Here is an 18,843-nt window from a genome sequence, read left to right on the forward strand (position 1 = left end):
GTTTAATTATTATATATATAAAATCCCTGAACATAATTTCAGGAAATAGCGTACATAATCCATCCCTAGACAATAAACTACAGAAACTTTAAACAACACAGTACCACGAAATTAACTTATTGCTTGCACCTGCATATGAGCTTGTACGCACACGCAAAAACACCTATTTGAATTCCTCTGCATTCGCCTTAATGTGATCGGCTGCTGTGGGAAAATCCTTGTCCAGAAATATATGCCAATGCCCATCCCATTTGACGAAAAACTCAGTATCAGTGAAATACTACACCCTGTGCACATCAGGCGCAGGAGTATAGAGATATCCCCGGGGTCCAAATCGAAGCACTGCTTCTTAGTGAAACATTCTTGTGTTCCTCCACATGTATCTGCTGGAAACATTCCAATGCTTCGCCATGAAACCCATTATGCACAAGTCCAGCAATCATAGCTGTCCATGTGACCACATCTCGATGGCGCATTTCCTCAAACACTTGGGTTGCATCCTCCACAGAACGGCACCTGCAATACATATCCACAAGCACACCTCCCACAAAGACATCAAGCTCATAACCGGTCTTGATAACCTGCCCATGAATCTCCATCCCCTGTTGCAGGTCCATTAAGCTTCCGCATGCCTTCAGCATGATTGAGAACGTAAAATTATCGAGCTCCGTGCCAGATAACTTCATCTGATTATAAATCTCCATAGCCTTGGTTTCACAGAACCCATTCTTAACATAAGCTCTGAGCAAAGCATTCCACATAAACATAGTCCGCTCAGAGGCTTCATCGAATGCCGCCCGCGCATCGACAATGCTTCCATAGGCAGAATAAAGATAAACAAGCTTGGCAGCCAAGTAGGGATTCTGATGAGCCCCTGTGATTCTCATGTGGGCGTGTGCCCCTTAATTGCATTCTCCCAAATGTTTTTCAACTAAGCTTGTAGAGGAACTGCCACAACTCCAACCATGACTTTAGCAAGTGAATCCTCTTTTCTATTTATAACATTCAAATTAAAACCTGATTAATAAAATAATATTTCTTTACAAAAGACCCTGGTATCCTCCTTTTTTCCCTTTGAGTGAATAAAATAGGCCCACAATGCCACTTGTCATCTCCATAAGGAAAGAGCTAGCCTCTAAATCTATAGAGAAAACCTCAACATTGTGTCCTTATCCCAAAACACCTCAAAAGGTGACATATGCCTTTAAATATGTGACAATGGATTAAATAATGTGTCCTCTTTAGTTGGCGGTCTACACATATATAAGCTATATTCTCTTCTGGAAACTTTCCAGTTTTGTCCCTCAACATTCTCGTAGATGCTTTCTTCCAAATTGTAGGATATAATTTCAGGTGTAATTTCCAACATTATTTCTTAGTGTTCCCATAAATTAACACTGCAATGATTGCAGTGATTCCTGGTGTTTTCTTTTGAGTCACTGAGCAGTGGTGAAAGTCCTATTTCTGTTCGTTTGCTTCGGAGATTTTTGATGTTAGGTACCTTTCCTTGGTTTTCCATTTCCCCACTTACTGCTGGTTTTTTGTTCTTGTACTCAATAAATAGAGCCTTCTTACCAGCATCATTAAGGTTCTTTACTTCAAATGGGGTAAATCCCTTTCTGATGTAGCCATGTAGTTCTCCTCAATTTTTTATCAACGTTTGAGGAACTTCTACTTTGAGATTTAGCCAAATTGCCGATTTCTTATATTCAGTGGTGTAGTCCTGTACAATTCTTCTTGTGTTTGTGAAAATATCACAATTAAATGGATCTTCTTGATATCCAATATCGTAGAACTAATCCTTCAACAACATTTTGAATGTCTCCCATGATACTATCGAGGGTCTCCTTTGCTGCTTCAAAGATTGTCTCACCTTAAAGCATGGTGGAAGATAACGAGGAAGTCCTCAAATTTAGAAGGTTTCAGGCTGTTTACCCTTAGTATCCTCTTGATGAGAATTTCCTTCTTTCTTGAAATTTACTGAGCATTCCTCTTTCTTTGTCATTAGATGGGTCATCATTTTTGTTAACATACCAATATTTGTTTTTAACCGACTAAGGATGATCTTTGGTTCTTCTCTTTCTTCTTGATATTGTTTGTCAATATGAAAGACCAAATACACAATGCATGGGAGATGTAAAATATGATCTTTATATCAAATGGGGCCATTGCATACAATGAGGCAGATCTCCTTTTATATTACTGGTTATTTGTTGTACAACTAATTTCCCTAATCACGTTATTTACAAGTGAATTTGAATTAATCTTACCAAAATGCTTAGTTCATTGAAGTTTATCTATTATGTTATCAATGCATGGCAATGGATATCAGTTTTTAAGGGTATGGATCAACAATCGTCAACACTTTTCCATTATAAAAGATCATGGCCTATGATCTCAAATATTTGGAATAGGAACCGAGTTAGTGATCATTTTACGATAAATGAAGACTGGAGAACAATAGAGATTGCCCATTACGTACAACTCAAGTGGATCAATCTCGAAAGAATGATAAATCAAGGGTTTTGATGAAGGACGTAACCCAGAAATAAGCTCAATGAATATACAGGCAGACCAAAGATAATCAACGTTCTATACTGCAAACACCTATCTGTGGATATTAGCCTTGTTGACCATTTTCAATAAGCGATCAGAGATCTGTCCCCAATTCTTTTGATACAAGACACTGGTTCAACAAATTCATGGATTTCTCGGAGAGGAGGTAGAACTTGTAATCCAAGCAGCTTTGCAGGTCAACGTGAAAGAATTAAAATGCGAAGGTATAATCAGTCGTGCAGAGGAACTTCAAGCAAGCCAGGTAAATTGAAGCATAGATTTTATAACTTGGTGCAGAGGAACTTCAAGCAAGCCAGGTAAATTGAAACATAGATTTTATAACCTGGATTAGATTCTGGCAAATAGTCTATCAATCATAAGACATAAACTGGTTGAAATAGCTCATATTTGTGAATGGATTGAAAGGAACTCTTTACATAATGTGCTATGGGACTCCAACAACCTGAGGGAGAAAGCCATAAATAAAAGTCATCAGATGAAGCTCAGCCTCCACTACAGTGATGACTGCAGTCACATCACTGTAAGACCCTACAGCCTGCAAGGTAGATTCTGGATCTACTTTGATATGTTCCATAGAAGTCTCAATTGAATTTTTCAGTCTATATATTATAGTTTCTGTTTAATTTTGTATATTGTTATTAACTAAACTGTTAGAATCCCAAAATTGACATAAAAGGATCAAACTTTTGGTAATAGATTCTTGGTCACTATTCAAGACCATAGAGAGATTTCTTAATTTGCAAACCAATGACTCTGTCTTTTTCAACATAGTGCTCTATTATTGTCATATAATCTATCTCCTCCTCCAAGCCACCATGCAAGAAGAATGTTTTCACATTCATCTATTCAATATTTAAATCAAAAGCTCTTGCTTTAGAAATAGGGAATCTGATAGATATTAGTTTAGCGACTGTGGAAACAATCTCACCAAAGTTTATGTCCTCAACCTAGGAACATTGAAAGAGGAGCATAAAAATGTAGCTCCTGCAACTCCATAGCAATTGCAGCAATAATCTACCATAAATTAGGGCGGCAAAGTAAAAAAAGAGAATAAATACAAAATTGTCTTTAGCCCTAGCCTGAGATTCTGCTTGCCACAGTTTTTTCAATTTGGTTCATACCACTTCTAAAACCCTTATATTCTTCATCGGAATCCAAGGAGGCAGGCAAGAGAAGGGACAGTTGTTCCAGCGTAGCCACATCAGGTTTGGTGACTCTACCCTCCTCAGTATGCTTTCTAAATGACGATCTTCAGTTGCAACAAGTTGTAACTTCCTAAAACGATATGGTTTAGGGTCGATCAACTTCCTCAGACAGTGTCCCAAAACCTCATCACACCAATTTTTGAACCGTGTGACTTCTTCGTCTGATTCTGGTTCCTGAACATGATAGAAATCACTGAGGACATGAACCATCCTAATTCCCGCACCTCGGTTATTACCTGCAGATTCTTTATGAACAAACTGTCAAATAGCGAATAAAGAAAAAAGAGCAACAAGTTTTTCTCTTTCAAGCATCAAAAAATTAAAACAGAGCAACAGGTTAATGTTAGAATGATTCAAGTACTTACAGGCGATCTCTTAAGTATTTCTTAAGTACATATATTTGTAAATCTCGAATAGATTGACACTTTATCTCTATTTGCTTTACAATCAAGTCCAGAAATGTTAGGCCATTTCGTACTTCAATGACGGATCTGCAGATTAAATCGAATAGCTTAAATTTTAAGTCAATTTCAAAGAATTGCCAATCATCGCAAGAAAGAAAGTTTGCCCATTTTTTAAGACTGCCACATATATTACATTAGAAATCAACAATCATGCACATCAAGATTCAAGATGAGGACCCATCTACGAGCCAAAGGGCATGCACACCAAATCCCCCTTCGTACATAAGCAATGAAAGCTAGCATATCCACTCAAGATTGCCCTTTTTCTAACATCGTATCGAACTATGCCATAGAATAACCCCCATTATTTTAGAGGTTTTCGAAGATGTAATTTGGCCTTCCAATTAGATTAGAGGATTTAAATACAAATTAAAATAGATAGAAGGAAAAGGCAAACTGCTTGGATTTTTTTGGCAGCTTTAACCAGAAAAGTCTCATAGAACAGTACTAAATTATATCACACAAAATTTCCATCACAATTAAATAGGTCCTACAGTAGGCCACAAAAACTGAGAATGTAATAGCAATCTTATATTTTGATGGAGCATCAAACGACAAGCCTAGCCTAGAAGTAGCAGGGAGTTTTTGAAGAGGAAAATATACTTTCCTTGCATTGGTTTACAATCAAGTTGAAATCAAGGAGGAAAAATTAGTAAGTTCGCGAATTTTTTAGGTAGCTTTCACCAACCAAGTCTCATAGAAGAGTACTCAAGTATATCTCACACAAAATTTCCATCAGAATTATGTAGGTCCTACATTAGGTTAAAAAATGAGAAATGTTATAGCCTTAGAGGACAAGATTGGCCTAGTAGAATGGAGAGAATTCTACTTTCCATACATGATTTTACAATCAAGTTAAAATCAAGGGGATTGCACTACAATAGATCCATCTTAACCTTAGATCTTAACCTCTCAGCACTATTTTACATATAAAGTCAACCTTTTTTATGCCAGCTAGCCTTTTTTAGGTGTTACACACAAAAGTAATGAACATCTCCCCCCAACCATGCTATAGAGCTTCTCGCTTGCCATAGTGTAAAAGATTTTGATCAAGAACTTAAACAAGAAGAATAATGATCCTTCATGAGAATTGTGGAACAAGATCGAATGGATAATAGAGGGCTTGGGAAACCTTGAAGCAATATGCTTCAACCACAACAGAAGATCTGTCAATCAAGTAGCCAATTCGCTGGCAAACAGGGCAGTATCAACTACGAAAGGCAATCAAGTTTTTGAATATTGAGGCCATTATAAAAGATCATGGCCTATGATCTCAAATATTTGGAATAGGAACGGAGGTAGTGATCATTTTACGATAAATGAAGACTGGAGAACAATAGAGATTGCCCATTACGTACAACTCAAGTGGATCAATCTCGAAAGAATGATAAATCAGGGGCTGTGATGAAGGACGTAACCCAGAAATAAGCTCAATGAATATACAGGCAGACCAAAGATAATCAGCGTTCTATACTGCAAACACCTATCTGTGGATATTAGCCTTGTTGACCATTTTCAATAAGGTATCAGAGATCTGTCCCCAATTCTTTTGATACAAGACACAAATTCAACAAATTCATGGATTTCTCGGAGAGGAGGTAGAACTTCTAATCCAAGCATCTTTGCAGGTCAACGTGAAAGAATTTAAAATGAGAAGGTATATTCAGTCGTGCAGAGGAACTTCAAGCAAGCCAGGTAAATTGAAACATAGATTTTATAACTTGGTGCAGAGGAACTTCAAGCAAGCCAGGTAAATTGAAACATAGATTTTATAACTTGGATTAGATTCTGGCAAATAGTCTATCAAGCATAAGGCCTAAATTGGTTGAAATAGATGATATTTGTGAATGTATTGAAAGGAACTCTTTACATAACGTGCTATGGGACTCCAACAACCTGAGGGAGAAAGCCATAAATCAAAGTCATCAGATGAAGCTCAGCCTCCACTGCAGTGATGACTGCAGTCACATCACTGTAAGACCCTACAGCCTGCAAGGTAGATTCTGGATCTACTCTCATATGTTCCATAGAAGTCTCAATTGAATTTTTCAGTCTATATATTATAGTTTCTATTTAATTTTGTACATTATTATTAACTAAACTGTGCATGGTTCTACTCCAATAAGTTCGTGCTTCATTAATGCCTAGAATCATGTGCTTTTAATATCCAATTCAGACATCATGCACTGTTCATAGAATGGTAAGTGCGTGCATAATTAGTTGTAAAAATGCAGCCCAACATTACTTCAGCCATGGTTTCCAGCATGCAGGTATATAGCAGAACCTTGTGGAAACAAAATGGATTCTAATAAATATGTAGCTTCACCCAACCAACTTTATATATACATACACACATAGCTAGAACAGGTATAAACCAAGTGCAGAACTACTTCTTTACCTTGAGCACAAATTTCTTCACTGCCACATATCATTGCTACATTGACCTCAATGCCTATAGCACACAGAGCATAAGTGAATAGAAGGATGTTGCATTAGATGTCACGCTAGCAGGTGGATTGTCTTGACTCTACCAGTTGTGGAAGCCAAGGTTACAACTCATTTGGTGGTGGTTATTGCTAAGGTGACAACCCTTAACAGGGACATTGATTGTTTAAAAGAAGCCTGACTGACACACATGTTGTGATAGCTACGATGGAGAGTTGGTGCAGGGTCTTATGTTGAAGGGTATGGTGATACTTAACTCCTCGGAAGTGTAATACACCCTAGAAAGGAGGGAAGCGCGTGAGGTTGGCAAAAGAAAGGACATATTTCTTTTTTAGGCATTCCTTCCTTGAATGAGGAGAATCTGGTTTATGGTCACCAAAGGCTGGCAACGATAAAGGACCATATTTGCATTTCCTGCAACTAACAAGCACCAGATACTTTGATAGAAGTGCCACTACTTTTCATGAGAGCCTGCTAGCCTAGAGTATATATTCTGAAAATGATCTAGTTTCTCAATATGATTATTGGATACTTTGCTTCATCTAATACAGTGGCATGGGCAAGTTGTCCTTTAACTGCTGTAGATTTTCTACATTTCTTAAGTAGTGTCAGTTTTGTACAGATTTTAACAGTTTGGATGACACAATCCTTGTTTGTAAAAATCAGAAAACGACTCTGTATGTGGTGTCACTGGTGGGTATCCCTGGGGGCGTATTATTATAGTAAAATATGTTCTGCATAGCATCCCTATATACTGGATGCACATTGTCAATTTACCTCAAGGAGTTCTGCACAAGCTTAATACAATAATCACAGGTTTCATATGGGCCGGCACACAACAAGCTCAAAAATTCCATCTCATCAGTTTGGACATTATAAACTGCTCGATCAAACAGGGTGGATGGAGGGGCTATCGGGGACTGTTCCAGACAGTTGATTGTTTGATAGATTTAGGAAACTAAACTGCTCGATCAAACAGGGTGGATGGGGGGGCTGTTGGGGACTGTTCCAGACAACTGATTGTTTGATAGATTTAGGAAACTAAACATAAGGTTGGCTAAAGATGCAGGGACTTTCCCCTTGAGTTGATTGCTGGATAGATCAAGGTATCTGAGGGCATGTTGTTGAAGGAAACTCATGTTGCAGAAGGTATGTTGTTGAAGGAAGTTCTTGGCTCTGAAGTACAATAACTCCAAATAAAATGAAAATGAAAGTGACAACATTTTTTTGGTATGCGAGAGAAATTTGTCTTTTGATCTGTATGCCAGCCATTTGTCTTCTGTATAATTACTCATTCAAATAATCTGTAAACATGGATCCTCAGAATAAAAAGCTAATATAGGCAATAAAATTAACCAGGCTGGGCCATAATGAGGCAAACACTTCCACACTTTCAAAAAGTGCTTGCAGCAAACGTAATTTCCTCTTGAATTTAACCTCCAACTTACTGTCCAGCCTGTTTTGCTCCAATTTTTCCTATTAAATATGGGTATACAAAGCTGGTTTGTGGTAAGAATAAGGTTAGCTTAATATAAGTTAAATTTGCATGCACAATTAATAGCTGCAGCCTGCATTAAGCTCCGTCAGATGAAAAAGAATTTTATTGAACGTTAGAAGGTCAACAGGCTGTGAGCAAACATTCCTAGATCTTATAAAGAGACAATCGTCAATTTACCTGAGATGAAGGGGGTGTTCTACATGCACCACAGTTTGAGCATTGTGTCATACCTCGAATTTTAAAAATAAAAATAGACTACACATTATGCTTGCCAATTTATATCTGTAACTTCTTTCATTAATATTGTGTGCTAATGGTTTAAAAAAGTAATGCAGTGCTCATGAATAAATGGTGGTTGCGAGAAGTAAACGACATGGCTTCAAGATTCTAAAATCCAACTAGCAACCCATAAAAAATTGTAACTCTGGATATGCTACTTCACAACCCCTAGGTGCCTGTCAAACCCAGGTTTAGATGGGTTTGTACTAATTTATTCATTCTTGTTTGGGTTTGGGTTCTGATTTGTGGAATGTCAAATGTCATTGTTTTTCAACCGAATGACTTCAAGGACTTCCCTTAAACTATGCGGTTCTCTGTCAGGGACCTGACCCAACTTTCTTATTTAAAAATAAAGGCTAATTTTAATTCTGCATTTACCATTCCTCGAGCATTCGAATACTTGGACAATTGTGGCAAGGCCGTCTGAAGAACACGTCCAGCTTGTAACTAAATTTTAGCTTTACTGCAAAAAGCTTTTAAACCCCTTCTCCTATTTGGGCGATTAGATAGCTGCAGGGTCAGGCACAGTAACTTTTGTTATTGTTATCATCCCAGCACACATGTCCAAACTGCCAGAGTAACAAAAACACAACTTTCTCGTTTAAAAAGAAAAGTTTAGCAATGTTTTGACACAGATGTTTCCCATATAACTAAACCAATTACAGATTCCATGTTAAAATCAACATTTAGAATGCCAAAGTTGTATTTGTATAAAGGAACTCTTCCTATGTACCAGATTAGAGCAGTTATGCCGCCATTACTACTAGAGCTTATGAATGCTTAAGCTTCCGAAGAAAACATCACGAATTTCTCAAACTCCAACTAAAAATTAAGTAGCCGCAGAACCGCTTTCATGAATATCCATGAATACACGACAAGTATGACTGCTCACTTTCAGAACTCTGCGGAAAAAGGTGTGGGTGGTTAGAGGGTTTATGCCCGACGCCAGGTGTCAGCCTGAGAAACAAAGGGATGACGAAAGTCCCTTTCAAAGGAAGGCCTATCGGCCTAAAAATGAAATTGTCTCCTAAGAGACAATAATGTTTGTGTTATATATTGTCTTTATAGAGGCAATTTTTTTAGAAAATAATCTTCAAGACAATATTTTTTAAGACAATAATTTTTCAGACACCCACTTAAAGACAATATTTAAGACAATACACATGTTTTTTCTTGGTCTCAAGTTAAAGACGATTTACTCAAAAATTGTCTCAATTGTTTAAAAACCCCCCTTTATGTAGTAGTGTAAGAGAACCAAATTATTTGACATATTATATATATATATATATATATATATATATATATATATATATATATATATATATATATATATATATATATATAGATATATATATATATATATATCCATCTTAATTTTGGATTTATTAAATTTTTAGGAAGATCCAATTTCTTGAAGTGCAAACCTCTTTTAAAAAGGGAAACTTAAGAAATGTTTACACCTCAAGAGATCTCATCCCTCTTGATAGTCAATAGATTAGAGATTGAGATAGATGTTCTCTCTCTCTCTCTCTCTATATATATATATATATATATATAGAGAGAGAGAGAGAGAGAGAGAGAGAGAGAGAGAGAGAGAGATACACCTTGTATCAACCCCATGGTAACTAGGGAGGGAATTACACATCTACTTCATTTTGAGCAACACATACTATCTATCAAGTCCATGCTAATCATGGAAGGAATTACACTTCTTCATGTTGAGCAACCCACTAATGTATGTGTAACATGGATCAAGTATACTAATAAAATTTTCTATTGCTACAATTTTTCATAACTTAATTTTTCATTGTTTACATAACATTTTTGAATGTATGAACATACTGACTACCTTAAAAAAATCTACTTGGGCACTCAAATTGTGTAGACTAAGGTAATTGAACTTGTAATTCCAACATTTTGAACAAAACTAACTGAAAAATATAAACGTGGAAAATGGTCAAAACCTAGATTAATTACTATGCTAAATGTTTTAGGCTCATGTGTTTTATTAGTTCAAATCGAAATGTTTAGGGACATGTGTTTTCTTAGTTCAAATCCATATGGGGGGAAGAGAATGTACACAATTATAGGCTTTAGTAGATGTTTTAAAAGTATGTCTTTTCTCCTAATGGGTCACAAGTTCAAACCCAAATGTGGGTAAATAATATACACCTCCATATACTTTTGTAGCAAAATTGTTGTGCAAAGTTAGGTGTGTTGTCCCACACACACACGAATTTCATACACCGATTGGGTGTATGGATTGGAATATTTTATTGAAAGTGGCATACTGAATATTTTATTTATCAGGGGCATTCACTTGTTCACGGTAAAATATTTATTTTCGATAATGTATTTTTAAGTACATCTTCCCCACATGGGGAAGAAACACTCATCTTGTCCACATTGATTTTCTTTTTATTAATATTTTTCAAACAACACATATCATCTTTAGATTACAAATTCCATGTATTACATATCTTTCTCTCTTATTATGAAGTGATTGAAAGTTTTTACTTTCAATCACTTTTTATTTATATATATCAAGTGTGACATAAAATTATTCTATTTAAGATCGATATTGAAATATTTTTAAAAATGAAAAGAATTATGCATACTTCTCAAATATATATATATTTGATATAAAATATGTAACTTAATATGAATATGGAAATACTTTATTTATGTCGTTGAGTAAAACATTTTCTTCTTCTTCTTATTTTTGTATTTAGATACCACATGTCAACTATATGTTAAGCATGGATGAAATTACACGTCTCCTTCATTCAATAAAATATAATATTTTGACTATACAATTCTTCCTAAGAATGCAATTTTCAATGGTAAATTACATTTTTGAATGGAACCTGCGTGTGTACGCAACTGTTCTTAAGACAATTAGCGTATATCTAGTGAACATATGATTAAGTTAATTCATCACGTGTTTGTCTTCTACTAGTGCATTAGTACTTTATTAAACATTAGATAAATGGTAACCATGTGCTGTAATAACAAGATAAACCATCACCCATAAGAAACACACATGATCACCATGATTTAAGGTGGCAACCTAATGCATGAGAAAACCAACTGCTGTTGTCGTCTATGTCTTCTTTTTAATATAAAGAAAAAGTTGTTTACAATCTTGTACTGGTGCGGACTCATACCACTATGTAGGCACCCACCTGCAGAAGGCTACAACCTTCTCTCGTTCTCCATCTTCTTCTATAAGGGATCTCCAAGCCCCTACATAGGTGTTGACCTACAGAAGGATACCACCTTCACTCTTCTTCCAGAGACCATGTTTCATAAATATTTAGACTAGATACTCCTGGTACACATCAACACAATATGTTGGCTACATTTTATCAAAATTTTAAACTAGACCCATCAGTAGCATTGAAGCTCAAAATCAATCACCATTGCAGTATAACCATCAAATACAACTGCATCTACCAACCACTGAAACTCATCAACTCTAAAACTCAATCATCAATCTCTGAATCAACCACAACTGAATCAATCAACCACTAAAACCTATGACACAACTGAATCACCCAATCATCAACAATCACTATAACCTCTGACACAACGGAATCGCCTAATCAACAATCATTGAACCCTCCGACACAACTGAAACACCCAATTATCAGTTTCTAATGCAACTGAACCAATCATTTTCTCAAAATCCAATCAACCGACACTTAATATAAATTCAACCAATCAATTGGAACAATCAGATCGTTGTAACCAGAACATAAATCTAAACTCGAGACATTGCATCAAAAACTAGAATCATTTGCAACCTCAAAATCATATGTCAGAATGTATACACTATCTCAATGAATCCAACCTGCATGCATATGCTACTTTTTGTAACCCAACCTACGTATATATCTAAATATACTAAGTCATAAAACCTTTGAACGGAAAACTATAACAACCAATGACATTATGAATATCTACTATCATATTACATAGTTCTAAATAGATAGAAGCAAAGATCACCCTTCTTACTATCATATTACATAGTTCTAAATAGATAGAAGCAAAGATCACCCTTCCTACTCAATTAATCAATCAACTAGACTCAATCTCCTTATGCAATTAGTTTTACTTTAATATCTAATGAAGACATCATTAACAAACAATAATAAAATAGCAACAATGACCAGATAGATCATTCATATCTTAACAACAAGCTCTTCTCCTGCATACGCTACTTGGAAGTGTTGAACCAACGTGTATACGTGCCTTCACCAATGCTAACAAACGTATAGATATACAAATAATAACTTATAACTTTGCAGCTATTCCAGACTTCAGATATACCCGTGTCGTAGCATTTAAAAGACAAAAAGTTTATTAGCACTCAGATCTAGCCTATCCATTATCAGATCACATAATGATAAGGCATTTCAGGTCTTCTGATCTTGATCCATCATCAAACACTCAAGTGCATACTTAGTTCAGATCAAGGAAATGATCAATAAGCCATGGCATGCATATTTTATTTTGGTCTAACTCTTCATGATATTTTCATTACATGCACTTCCTCACACTTTGATCTTCACCTCCTTATATAGTTTTAGCCTTTTTCAATACCTCGGGTCAAAACCGTAGTTACGCTGATGGTATTCTTTGATGGGATCAATATTGTTTGTTACTATGGGCTAATACCATGGTAGGAACCCATGGTATTCTTTAACCTTGATTTCCCATCCCATACGCGATTTTCCTTTTGTGAAACTCCATGCATACGTATATGCTCCTTTGATTTTGTGTACTCACGTGTATACACTACTTTGACTAGGGTAAACAATATATAGAACTTAAACCATTATTTTTCCTCAATGTCTTGATTATGATATGTAATCCTATGTCCCATCATCTTGTTCTTCTATGATATTACTCTGTTATCTCTAAATTGACCTATTACAATGGGAGTTGTCATCATATGTCACTTCCAAACTCATTCCTTTGAACTGCCCTGTATTTTGTCAGATTTGTAAAGACAACTCCCATGCATTCTGACACATTTTGTTTATACCTTTATCAAGTAGTCCATTCATCAAATAAGTTGTCATCAAGGACAAATCATCAGGTATGTCGCTATCAAGGACAACACCAACAATTTCCCTGTATCAAACCTTTGACCATTATTTTGTTCCATCATTGAGTCACATTTGATATCTTTGTTCCATCATTCTGTCACCTCTTATATGACCTGTAGATTCTGTTACCATATACTTGTTCTCTTACAAGTGAGTTGCCATCAAGGAAAACACATTCATCATAATGCCAACAATATCCCCCTTTGGACTTCATGGAAACCATTTTGGTGTTTGGTCACCATAAACTGTAAATAACATCAAGACAAGTATCAAGATTTTCAAAACATCAAACTACTGTCTAAACACCAAGCTATTCTCCAAATACCAAGCTACTCTCCCCCTTTGACATTAAGGGCAAAGGGGTGACCAATGTAAAATTAAGACTTCTAGATCTCGACTACTGAATATGAACACTCATCATGGTCCCCCTAGGCACATGTTGAATGATCTAATCAAACTTCCCCTTAGTACATGATGAGATGTACTATACTGTCCATGCTCACCCTGAGCATATGTAGAGTTTGCAGAAATATTTTTAAAAATAGTAACATGACTTTATAACTCAACCATGTGCGTATGACTTTCCTATCACCAATGACTCATATATACATCCATCTTTCAACCAAGTGGGGATACAAATTTGACTCAACCACCCAACCAAGTGGGATTACATATTTTACATGATCTCAAAAGTCCATACATGACTTAATATGAAGATTATTACATCATAGGTCTTTACATGACCTTTACAACAAATGATAAATGACATTTATAACAAAGACCAAAGACCTAAACAAGATCATGATAGTTATCAGCAACTATCATACATCATATATGATCTACACCATAAGCATATGTCAGAAGCATTAAGAACAACAACCTATATATGTCCATCCTTAGTTCGCAAGATATGTCAATGTAATTTTAATACCATCAACATGTGACTAAGTATGTTGTATAATCAACTCATCCTCTTGATCTTATCAAGATGAGCTTATTCTTTTTCTTTGTTAGAAAACACATTCATCTATAGTCTTTAATGAATCAAATATGCATATGACATCTTACAAAACCATTCACATCATATCATATATAAGTGTAAACACCATAGTTATCATCCATGACCACAACATCATCATCAAATCATCGTAGTAGGAACTGCATGATCTTTTCAACAATCCTCAATATATCAACCATGTATTACTAGGGAGTTTTCCAACATCCCGCACATGATAGGCATCAACAATTATAAACATATGTGAGAACCAAACCTATCATCATCAAGTAAGAAGTCATCGTCATTATGTGACTAAGTCATGTCTCAAAATAGTCATGTCTTCAAATAGCTATGTCTGCATGAAAACTGCAATAACACCATTCTCTTGGCCAGCCAACAATATTTTCCAATATGCAACTTAAGTAATCATCCATGTAACCAGCATAATGTGTATCTAGCTTCTCATCAATGAGAAAAAAAAATCATGACCTCAGAGTCAAACTTTATTGATATCATTAAGATCAATAATCCTCAACCATGTGAGAGACATGAACTATAGGAATCCTCATCCATTACAACACCAAATGAAATGTATGCATCTTTGAAGGCATGATGGAAGACACATAACATAAATGAGTGATAGTTATCATCATCAAATATTGAAGTTGTGTACTCAAGCTTTGTTATTCTCCTTAGACTTATTAAGGTCACCATGTTATCCACATAATTATATCCATCATCAAAAAATTTGATCATAAGCATCAAAACAACTAAGTGACTCCAACAAAGTATCATTTATGAATTCATCGTAGGAAATTCATGACCACATCGTAGCATGATGCATCATTTAAACAATTCAACAACATAAGAATCCTCACCATTGATAAGAATCATTATGTACCAAAGACTTCTAAACATAATGCCAACAATGCATTATTAAAAGCATAACATATTCTCCCCCTGAACATGTGCCAACTGTTCACTATCAGATATGATCATTGCATGTATTTGTAAGAATCATCAAGGAATAATCATCAACTAGTTATACATCAAGTCATCAAAAACTTATGGGGGTTAAAAGCACTTCTAAATAACATCCACAGATTGTAATCATCAACCATCAAAATAGAGACAACAATTAATAATTGTCTTAACCACATCAGACCCTTTTTCTGAGTCAGTCCCACTGCTTCTTCATCAAAGCAACATATATACGACTGTGTAGTTTCTAACTTGCGTATATATGCGACTTGTCTTCATAAGCTCTGCGAATGAAAATTGGAACACTGAAATTTCATACTTTTATTTTCCCTTGATTCTGTTCTGACTGTACTTGGTCCTACAACTTTTGCTGAAGCATCAGTTCCAATAATATTATTATCATGATGGTTCTTTATTAGAAACTCTATTTTTCTCTTGTATCTAGTCATGTGATGAACACATCCACTAGCAGAGAGAAATATCACACCTTATCAGATCTTCCTTTTCTTGATTCTTGATGGATTCATCTTTTTCAAATTTTTAGATGTAAATTTTCTTATTTGATTTCTTACCATATTGTTTATGAAGATACATAGACTTGTCCCTGCATTCTTTTTCTATATTCCCAAACTTGTTACAAGCATAACATCTTATATGTTTCATATTCCTTCTATAGAAATCAATGGCTTTGTGACCAAACATATTGCAAGAAAAACAATATCCCTTAAAGTACCTGGAAGCTGATGATCTTTCTGTGTGACGGTCATTTGCTTGAAAAATTCTACTTCTGCATCTAGCTGCAACATGTCCAAAACTATGACATCTAAAACATTCAAGATTATTCATTAGAGGAAATAATCGATTGACACTTCCATAGCTAGAAGTAAATTATTTTCTTTGAAGTCTTTCTTTCCTTGGTTGTTGATGGGGTTGACCTCTTATCTACTTGTTGAGAATTTCAGATTTTGTATTAGAGTTCCTTTCCTTAGTTTGTGAGCTAGATTCATCATAAACCATTTCATGAAAACAAAGACCAGATTTGATGGTAGGAGACCTTTGACTACTAAGAATATCATCCAAAATCTTAGTACTATCTCGAAATCTCAAAATTTTATCCTTTTCTTCTACTTTACCTTTTAGGATATTTACCTCAACCTGATATCGCTCTTCCTTTTCCAGATACTGCTTCTTCATGTTTTCTTCAAATTTTATTGCTTCTTCCACTTGCTGTTTTGATTTTATAATCTCAATTTATTTTTCTTCATATGCTTGAGGTAGTTCTTCATTCTACTTATATGAATTCTCAAGATCTTATTTTAGAAAGATGATCTCATCTTCAAGTCTTTCATAGTAACTGGATCTATCTCTAAGTTTCTTGATTGTTGTAGCCTTTTCATTCACTTCATTTCCTAATGATGTCACTTCATCATGTAGCATTTGACATTGATCTTCCTTTTCCTTGAACTGCTTCCTTATATTGTTTCCTTCCTCCCACTGAGTCTTTAACCTGGTAATCTCTTCTTTGTAGGTATATTCCCTTTTGCCAAATAGGTCTTGTTTATCTATGATCCTTTTAACTTATATCTTTATTATATTTCTTTCACTTTCACCCATAAGAGAAAATTCAGTTGTTTCACTATCACGTTCATTATCTTCAATATTGCATGAACAAAGAAATGGATTACCAGAAGACCAAAAATTATTACATGATACTTCTTTTTCTTGTTTATCTTCAATCTAAGGTGATTTTGAATCTCAGTACTTTCTTCCACCTAATAGCCAATTGTCTCTCCTGAGTTTACTATTCCTTTGAGATGTCTTCTTCTTTTGAGGTGCTTTCTTCTTGTGCATATTTCCCATTCTTACAATGAATCTCCTTCAAGCGATCAAGCTCCTACCGAAGGACCTACTCTAATACTAATTGTTCGGGAAAATACTTGGGGGGGGGGTGAATCATTATTTACAAATCAATAACCTTTTACATTTCATATTCATATTTCTATACATGACTTTACTGAATGGAACTTACATGTGTACGCAACTGTTCTTAAGATAATTAGCGTATATCCAGTGAACTTATGATTCAGTTAATTCATCACATGTTTGTCTTCTGACAATGCATTAGTACTTTATTAAACATTAGATAAATAGTAATTGTGTGCTGTAATAACAAGATAAACCATCACACATAAGAAACACACATGAACACCAGGATTTAACGTGGAAACCCAATGCGGGAGAAAACCTCCTATTGTTGTCATCTATGTCTTCTTTTAAATATAAAGTTTTTTTTTTTATAATCTTGTACTGGTGTAGACTCATTTCAGTATGCAGGCACCCACCTGCAGAAGGATACAACCTTCTCTTGTTCTCCAGCTTCTACTAGAAGGGAGATCCAACCCCCTAGCTCTTGTATTGGCTTATATGTTTACCAGTACGTAGGTTTCGATCTATAGAAGGCTACCACCTACACTCTTCTTCTAGAGACCACATTTCATAAATTTTCAGAATGGATACTATTGGTACACATCAACACAATATGTAGGCCACATTTCATCAAATTTTCATAGTGGAGCCATAAGTAACATTGAACCTCAAAATCAATCACCACTACAATACAACCATCAAATACAACTGCATCTACTAACCACTGAAACTCATCAACTCTAAAACTCAATCATCAATCTCTGAATCAACCACAACTGAATCAGTCAATCACTGAAACTCCTGACATAACTAAATCACCCAATCATCAACAATCACTGAAACCTCTGACAAAACTGAATCACCCAATCAACAACCACTGAAATCACTGACAGGCCTGAATCCCCCAATTATCAATTTTTGATACAACTGAATCAATCATTTGCTCAAAATCCAATCAACCAACACTTAATCAAAATTCAACAAATCAACTGGAACAGTCAGATCGTTCTAACTAGAAAATAGATCTGAACTCAGAACACTGCATCAACAACCAGAATCAACTGCAACCTCAAAAATCATATGTCAGAATATATACGATACTTCAATGAAGCCAACCTGCATGTATATGTTACTTTTTGTAACCCAACCTGCGTATACCTCTAAAGATATTGTATCATAAAACCTCAGAACCAAAAACTATAACAACCAATGACATTATGAAGATCAACTGTTATGTTACAGAGTTCTAAACAGAGCAGCAAAGATCACCCTTCTTACTCAATTAATCAATCAACCAGAATCAATCTCCTTATACAATTCGTTTTAATTTCAGATGTAATGAAGACATCATTCACAA

The 18,843-nt window shown here is 35.3% G+C and overlaps 1 protein-coding gene across 1 annotated transcript; it reads right to left on the reverse strand.

Annotated features, from left to right (window-relative positions):
• Positions 1 to 296: 296 nt before the first annotated feature.
• Positions 297 to 887, reverse strand: LOC149263453 (pentatricopeptide repeat-containing protein At2g33680-like). The gene has a single exon (XM_089388399.1). The coding sequence runs from the start codon at positions 885 to 887 to the stop codon at positions 297 to 299; it is 591 nt and encodes a 196-aa protein (XP_089244525.1).
• Positions 888 to 18,843: the final 17,956 nt, after the last annotated feature.

The sequence above is a fragment of the Pinus tabuliformis genome, chromosome 6, assembly GCF_031772625.1.
Source record: "Pinus tabuliformis cultivar Carrire ecotype Pingquan chromosome 6, CPIR1, whole genome shotgun sequence".
In the NCBI taxonomy this organism is placed as follows: Eukaryota; Viridiplantae; Streptophyta; class Pinopsida; order Pinales; family Pinaceae; genus Pinus; species Pinus tabuliformis.

Coding starts and splice junctions, on each gene's coding strand:
- LOC149263453 (XM_089388399.1), bottom strand. CDS start 887: ATGAGAATCACAGGGGCTCATCAGAATCCCTACTTGGCTGCCAAGCTT.